A 7,677-nucleotide genomic window follows, 5' to 3' on the forward strand; every position below is an offset into this window, starting at 1 on the left:
GCTCAAAGGCCTGCCAAAGCCTTTGTCCAATTAATAAACAGCCCCTTCCTGGAGGGTGGGAGTGGGTGGGAAGGCAGGGGCTCCGCCTGCGTGAACTTGGATCTTCCTGGGCGCCTGAGTGAGGCCAGTCACCCTCACGCAGCGGTGAGCAGCTGGGCTCGGGGAGGACACGGGGCTGCTGATGGGGCCACTGATGGGGCCACGCTGCCTCCCCAGGAGTGAGAGCCCCACCCCACCCCCACCTCCTGGTCAAGGCCTCTGTGGCTGCCGCCGCACATTTTCAGGGTGTGTAGCAGCAGGAGAAGCACAGCGCGCAGGGGAGGCGGAGCCGCAAGTATCCAGTAGGGAGCTCTGGGGTGCGGGGAAGCGGCGTGAGGCGGGGTGGAGGGGGGTTCCAAGATCCCGCTTCCCAGGGGCGGGCACCCTTTCTCCGGAACCCTGGTGCTTCCTGTGGTGTAGACAGCGGGCGCCTGTGTTCTGGGGAAGTGGGGCTCCCAGGAATCCCTAAAATCTGCGCTCCGTGCCCAGCTGGGACCCGGCCCTGAGTTACCTGTGCGGCCACCGCTCTGCGCCTGTCCCGGGGATGCACGTGGACCCACGTGGAGATTCCCGTCCTGGAGCGCGAGGAAGAAGTCCCCGGAGCCCGGGCGGGGCCCCCAGGACAGCAGCAGCCCCGCGCGGTTCCACGTGCGAAACTGGAAGCTGACGGAGGCCCCGTCCGCCCCGGGGGAGCCGGGCAGCGCCAAGTAGCTCCGCGCGCTCGGAAACGTGGCGGGCACGGTCTGGGGGTGTGCACAGGCAAAGGCGACAGTTCCCTGGGGTGGGGAGATGGAAGGGGGCGCTGAGGGTCCTCCCGGTCAGGGGATCCCCCCCGGCTCCACCAGGCCTCGCCTGTTCCCATCCGGATGCCCCACGCCCCCTACTCCACGGTGCCCGCGGACCCCACATTTGCGCCCGGCAGACCCCAGGATGTCTCAGCCAAGCCCACAGCCCCGCTCCCGGCCTCCGCTGCCCTGGGTCCAGCGCACCCTCTTCCTGGCGGCAGACATGGTAAAAACGTGTTTTCCACTGGGTGTGGGGGAACTCGCTTCACGCGCACCTGGGTGAGCGGCCCAGGGTCCCAGGGTGGAGCCACAGAAGGACCTGCGAGGCGCGGGCCTCAGCTGCTGACTCCTGCCCCGGGGCTCAGCCCACGGTGAAAAAAAATAAATTTCAGGAGTGGACCCCATTAACAGAGCCCAGAAGATTGGGATTTTTAACCAGGATACCAGGTTAAGGGATCCGGGTAAGGACAGCACTGAGGCTGGAAATGTGCCCCGAGGCTGGTCCTGGTTCCAGCCGGGCTCCCTGGGTGTAAATGCACCCACTGCATCTCTGACCACTTCCCTGTCAGTCAATGAAACCGTTGCATTGGCGTGTTGGCGACATGAAAGCATTGCACTGACGTGTTATTTACATGAAAGCACAGCACGTTAGTTTCATGCTCATGTTCAAACTTCCATGGCAGAAGCATTATTCCAAATGTCTCGAAAACACCAAGATATTTAACCCCGGGGAACCAGGGGCTCCAGTACCTGCCGTGGTCCTGAAGCGAGGCTGCTTGCGGGGAATTATGCGCCAAAGGACTGGCCTCTGGAGAGGGATGATGCCTCCACTGAAGGAAATCATGCACTGAGGCTTAATTTTATATTTTAATCAAAAACATGTCTCTTCGTCTCATGCCAGAAACAGCATGAGTTGTGCTTATGCTGGTCTGCGTGTGCTCGCGGCTGCTCGGAGGAGGCTGTTGAAGTCACGGAGCCTCACCTTAGACAAGGACACGGTGGGGAGTTGGAGGCATCGCCTTCCTCGGGGGACTCTTACCGTGACGAGGACCTGTGGTCTCTGCTGCTTGGCCAAACCAATGACATCCTCTCCATTAAAATTAATGTTTTCTAAGCATCCATGAAAGTTTTTCCTTGGAAACACTATTGGCTTTCCTGGCGCAAAAATCCCTCCAAAGCTGATCTTAGAAAGAAACATAACATCAGTAATATTCTTTAGTGATTTTCTGACAATTTGCTTAAAACATTTATGATTCATAAATGGGGCAGTCTCGGTCTAGATGGGTCAATTTTGTGTACTTTTATAAAATTATTCTGTTAATTTTGAATGGATCTAAGACATAGATTCTAAAACATCTTACATGAGCTGACGGCCACTGGCGCTAAAGCCGCTGCAGCTGTCATTTGGGAAAAAGGTAATTTATCATCAAATGGGGCACCTGGGAGGGGATGGGGCTGTTTCTACTGGAGCTGGACGGCAGGTGGAGGGTGGCTGGGACTCAGGGCCCTGAGGACACCGGGCCACCCAGCCAATGGGAAACATTGCCAAACTCTTCCAGTTCTCTTAGAAAGTGATTTCTCAGTTACAGAGCTCGTGATGGTGGTGAGGCTCACGCCCATGCTGCAAATGCTCCTGCGAGGGGATGGGGACGGTGTCTGCAGCCCTGAACATCATGAAGGGCCCATCCACTGTGCTGCTCCTCCTGGGCCTAGATGGAGTTTGAGCTGCCAGGTCTGCACAAGGGATGAGGAAGCCGCACCTCAGGGTCCAGGTCCACGTGGCGCAGATCTGCCGGTGCCCAGAAGGATTGCGAGCGCCTGTCCACCGTGAGGTTCAGGCCCTGGCCAGAGCGCTCCAGCCACACCGTGTGCCAGTGCCCGTCATCCAGCAGGCTGCCCAGTGCCAGGCCACCCTGGCCACGTGGCGAGGGCTGCGTGGTGTTGCCTGGGCAGAAGGAAGGAGATGCTGTCAGGTCCCGTCCAGATGGGGAGGTCGGAACCCTGGCCCTGGGAGTGGCTGCATCTGACCTGGGCATGAGGCCCTCCCACCCGGCAACCCCATCCTTGACCCTCTCTTTTTACCACCTCTCACGAGTCTCTCACAGACTCGTTTTCCTGGAAACCCTTGTCTGTGTTGTGAACTCTCCTTACTGCCGGGACAGCCTTGTCCTCTATAGTATGGGACAGTGGTGGTCAGTCAGGGACCATTGTCCCCAGGGCACATAGGGCCATTCTGGAGACATTTCTGATGGTCACGGCTTCGGGGTGTTCCTGGCATTGGGAGCAGAGGGGGGCAGAGAGCAGGAGTCAGGGACCATTGTCCCCAGGGCACATGGGGCCATGCTGGAAACATTTCTGATGGTCATGGCTTCGGGGTGCTCCTGGCATTGGGAGCAGAGGAGGCAGAGAACAGGACATTGTCCACTCCCTGCCAGTGCACAGGAGGGCCCTACCCAGAGAATCATCTGGCCCGAAATGTCTATTGTGCTGGGAAACTGTGGGACGGAGCTACAGAGTGGCATTGAAGGACGTGAGAGCCCAGCGATCCCCTCCCGTACAGCGGCGCCACCTGCACGATTTCCATGAGCAGACACAGGCCCTTGCATCCGTAATGACTGCTTAAAGACTACTTGCAAAAATATTTCAACATAAATTACGTCTAAGTAATCAGATTATTGAAGTCCTCGACTGATAATTTCACCTGAATTTGTGAATAAAACGAGTTTTCCTTTCACTAGTTCCAGGGTGATGCAATTTCCATTCCGTCCGTCCCTATGGAATAGAATCCCATCACTCTGCAGAGTTTTAAATTTCAAAGAAATGACGTCTTTTCCTAGACTCCTGGTATTTTGAACAAATCGGTAAAGCAGGGAACTTTCTCCATCAAAATCAATCACTTCTGATCCTACAGAAGAGATAAAAGTTGTGCTAAGTGTTAGCATGCTTCCATTAACATTCTTAAACATACGGAGTCTTGTAGGCACATGCAGGCACACACGCAGGCACACACACAGGCACACACATAGGCACATGTACAAACAAATTAAATGTAACAAAACTGTGCACACACACAGACACACAGACGTGCACACAAAACCACTCATACACACAGGCACACAGACATGCACATGTATACACAAGCCCATGCACACACAGGCACACAGACATGCACACGTATACACAAAACCATGCACACACAGGCACACACACACACAGGCACACAGAAATGCACATGTATACACAAAACCGCGCACACACACATAGACACGTAGACACATACACACAAAAGCATGTACACACAGGCACACACACAGGCACACACACACACAAAATGTGCAGCACACACAAATGCACTCACAAATACACACACAGGCACATGAGCACACCAGCACACATACAGGCAAAGCATGTGTGTCCACACAAAACACACGTGCCCATAAAGAACGCACTTCCAGCCCAGCCATCAGAGGGATCATTCCTTCCAGCAGGTGTTGATGCTCCTAAAGATACACTTTTTTGAAAGTCCACCCTTGGGAATCTTTGTGCCGCTGCGTGAACGTCTATGGGCCCAATCGTGGATGCTCCTCACAATGTGGCCAGTGTCGACCACACAGAAACTCTTGGTGCCTACTTTTCAGCAGCAGCCTTGAAAAGTTTTCATTTTCCAGCCACCAGTGAAAACTCAAACGTTTCAGTGTAATGAGGGCGCTGCTCCTGGAAGATTTGACTTCTCCTAATTCTCAGGTCCATCCTCCCTGGAAGGGCTGTGTTTTCCATCCGTAAAAGATCCTCACCTGGTGACACCCCCTCACCCTAGACTCATCGCAGGTGACCCAGGCACACGTTAGGGGTCCTCCATAGAAGGCGCGTCCTCCTTCCACCGAGGCTAGGGGTGGCACTAAAGGGCCCTGTAGGCGCAGGGCTGCTGGGCGTCCCGCGGTTTCCTGGCCCAGGTGCAGCCACATTCTCCACCCGGACAGCGTCTCATGTGCTCTCGCTCCAGGCCGCATCACTCATTCCTCTGCGGAAAACATCAGGGCATCACTCACATCAAAGGAGCAGCTGCTGCGTTGCTGGAAGGAGCTGCAGTCTCTTCCAGGGTGCGCAGTTAGAGAAGGCGAAGGAAGGAACACCTCCTTGGGAAATGGCCATGAGTCCTGTAGGGTCACAGGGAAGCCCCGGAATTCTCAGAACAGGGTGATGTTTGCAAAGGGACAATTTGTGAAGTCCTGTTGTTGGGAGCCAGGCAGGGTTTGGATCTCTGTCTCCACCCAAACCTCAGAATGTTATTGAACTGTTATTGAATGTTATTGAAATGATATCCCCTGTTGGAGGTGGGGCCTGGTGGGAGGTGACTGGATCCTGGGGCGGGTCCCTCATGGTGATTTAACACAATCCCCTCCATGGGGTCATCGGGATAGTGGGTGAGCTCTCCCGAGATCCTGTTGTTTAAAAGTGCACAGTGCCTCCCCCACCCCTTGCTCCTGCTTTTGCCATGAGAGGACTATTTCCCATTCGCCGTCTGCCATGAGTAAAACTTCCCCGAGGCCTCCCCAGAAGCAGATGCCACCATGCCTCCTGTACAGCCTGCAGAACGTGAGCCAATTAGACCTCTTCTCCTCATAAATTACCCAGCCTTGGGTCATTCTTTATAGCAATACAAGAACAGACTAACACAGATCCCAAAGCACCGGAGCAGTGGGCAGGGCTGGGAGGGAGAGTGACGGCTAGGGGACCCTGCAGGGCCATCCCCTGAGAGACCTGGCTGCAGTCACGAGGTGACCTCTTAGGCAGGGAGCCCAGAGCACAAAGGGCTCAGCCACCCTCTCCCTGACCTCACTCCCTCCAAGGGCTCCCCACACTCCAAACCCAACCTGCAGGAGGGTCTCTGATGCACACAGGGACCCGCAGGGCCTGCTACAGCCAGAGACACTCACACACACCCATGCATGAGTGCACAGACACACAGAAACAAGCATGCATGCACAGGCACACATGCAGATACACACAAGCACACATCACACATGCACACATACATGTACACATCACACACATACACACCATCACATACACATGCATAAACACCACACACACATCACACATACACATCCATGCATACACACAAGCACACATGCACAGGGATGCACACACTCGCATAAGCACACACATACACATACGTTGGGAGAGAAGCTGAGGCAGGGCTTGCATGTCTCCTAGACTTGCTGGCTCCTTGCTTGCAGCAGTCCCGTGATCTCTCACTCACTTGATACACTGTTTCCTTTCAACCCCCACATCCTCACCAGCTGTTTCTCTGAGCACCAATAAATAGCCTGGGCTCCCAGAGCTCGGCGTTCGCAGCCTCCACACTCACGATGGCCGCACTGGTCCCTTTCTCTCTCAAACTGTCTTTTTCTCATTCTTTTGACTCTGCCGGACTTCATCGCCCCCACGACTTGGTGTTGGGTCTGATCACAACACACAAACACACATGCACACACGGGAGAGCTCATATGTTACATTTAGTTTTTTCAGGAAGGGGTTTTCTAAAACCTGAAAGCCTCACAGGGGGTCCTCAGGGTACAGTGATTGGGAACTCATCTCAAGCCTCTGGTTGGAGGGTCCCCACTGCCCACTGTGGGGTGACAGCGTATCATCCGCCTTCCTTTGTGTCAAGCCCATGCCTGGCACCAGCTGTACCTAGAGCCGTGTCCACACGTCAGTCACCAGCTTCTTTGTAAAGCTGGTGCTCCCCGCTGTTCAGGGTGGCTGCGGTAACGCCAGCAGCAGCCTGGCCCCCCCTGTGGCTGCTACAGAAATGCACCTTTCCCGGGCTCCAGGGAAGGCCGCTGCTGGCTGTGTCTCCCAGCTCCTGTGTGCCCCGGATGTGGAGGTCCTTCCACGGGTGGGTGCACAGATCCACGTGGTTCACATCACGGAAGAACCCTGTTAACTTCCAGCATTTTCATTTTCAGGGTGGGTTCCTCTCCCTCCCACGCTGTTTTATTTCCTCTCAAGGTTTCCCTAATGAAAGCCGACAGCAGCGGGCCCGGGCCAACAGCAGGCCCCGTGCCAACAGCAGGCAGGTCCACCCGTGGCTCCGGGTCTCAGTTTTTCTTCTCCTTACGAAGCGCACCTTCTCATTTTAAATAGCTTTGCCGCAGTGTTGATAACAGACTCGTGATCAGTGCTGGAGAACCCACACTCCCTCTGAGGCAGGCGGCATTTCACCAGATGAGCCTCACGCCTGAAAGCTGCCATTGCTGGGTCCACCCGAGCCCCACCCTCCCTTTCTGGTTTGCTGTCTGACCTGGAGCAGGTCTCGGGGCTGCCTCGGGCCGGACAAGCCCTCTCTTGGGCCACACCTCTACTCTCTCCACCTCCCCAATGAGGCACTCACCTGCACATCCGCTTGTCCATCAGGAGATTCACAAGTGCCTGCCGCATGGCCCTGGGTAGTTCCAGTTGCCATGGGGATTAATCGGGTTGCCACGGGGACAGAGCCAGTTGCCAGGGGAGCATGTAGAATGACACCTGGCCCAGAGGGGCTTGCGGGGGACCTGCGTGCTGATGGAGGAGTCAGTGGGTAACAGAGGGTGGAGTGAGCGAAGACAGCAGAGGCACCTGCCGAAGCGCCCCTGTGTATGGAGTTCGAAGGCGGGACGTGTCCCTGCTAAACTGGTGACTGGTGGGCGAAGGGTCAGTGCTGGGCACAGGGAGCCTCAGGACAGGGTGATGCTCTGTTCTGTGGTCTGGGGATGCGTGTGATGTTGTGAAAACGAATGCAGCTGCACACATTTACGCTGTGCGCACATTTCTGTATGTACCTCATACATCAGAAAACTTATTCCCAAAA

General features: G+C 55.5%; 1 protein-coding gene across 1 annotated transcript; it reads right to left on the reverse strand.

The window, feature by feature from the left end:
• Positions 1-61: 61 nt before the first annotated feature.
• LOC129058205 (contactin-associated protein-like 3) lies at positions 62-6,268 on the reverse strand. The gene is made up of 5 exons (XM_054550164.2): positions 6,002-6,268; positions 3,526-3,729; positions 2,585-2,769; positions 1,864-2,007; positions 62-815 (listed from the first exon to the last, which is right to left on the reverse strand). The coding sequence occupies exons 1-5, from the start codon at positions 6,030-6,032 to the stop codon at positions 135-137; spliced, it is 1,245 nt and encodes a 414-aa protein (XP_054406139.1). The 5' UTR covers positions 6,033-6,268; the 3' UTR covers positions 62-134.
• Positions 6,269-7,677: the final 1,409 nt, after the last annotated feature.

This window comes from Pongo abelii, chromosome 11, assembly GCF_028885655.2.
Source record: "Pongo abelii isolate AG06213 chromosome 11, NHGRI_mPonAbe1-v2.0_pri, whole genome shotgun sequence".
In the NCBI taxonomy this organism is placed as follows: domain Eukaryota; kingdom Metazoa; phylum Chordata; class Mammalia; order Primates; family Hominidae; genus Pongo; species Pongo abelii.

Bases quoted from the DNA above. Each gene is read 5' to 3' on its own strand.
- LOC129058205 (XM_054550164.2), bottom strand. From the start codon at position 6,032: ATGCAAGCCCTGCCTCAGCTTCTCTCCCAAC. The intron at 2,770-3,525 runs GTGAAATTATCA...CCTTCTGCCCAG, and splicing joins CGTTTTATTCACAAATTCAG to GCAACACCACGCAGCCCTCG. The intron at 2,008-2,584 runs GTGCGGCTTCCT...TTTCTTTCTAAG, and splicing joins ACGTGGACCTGGACCCTGAG to ATCAGCTTTGGAGGGATTTT.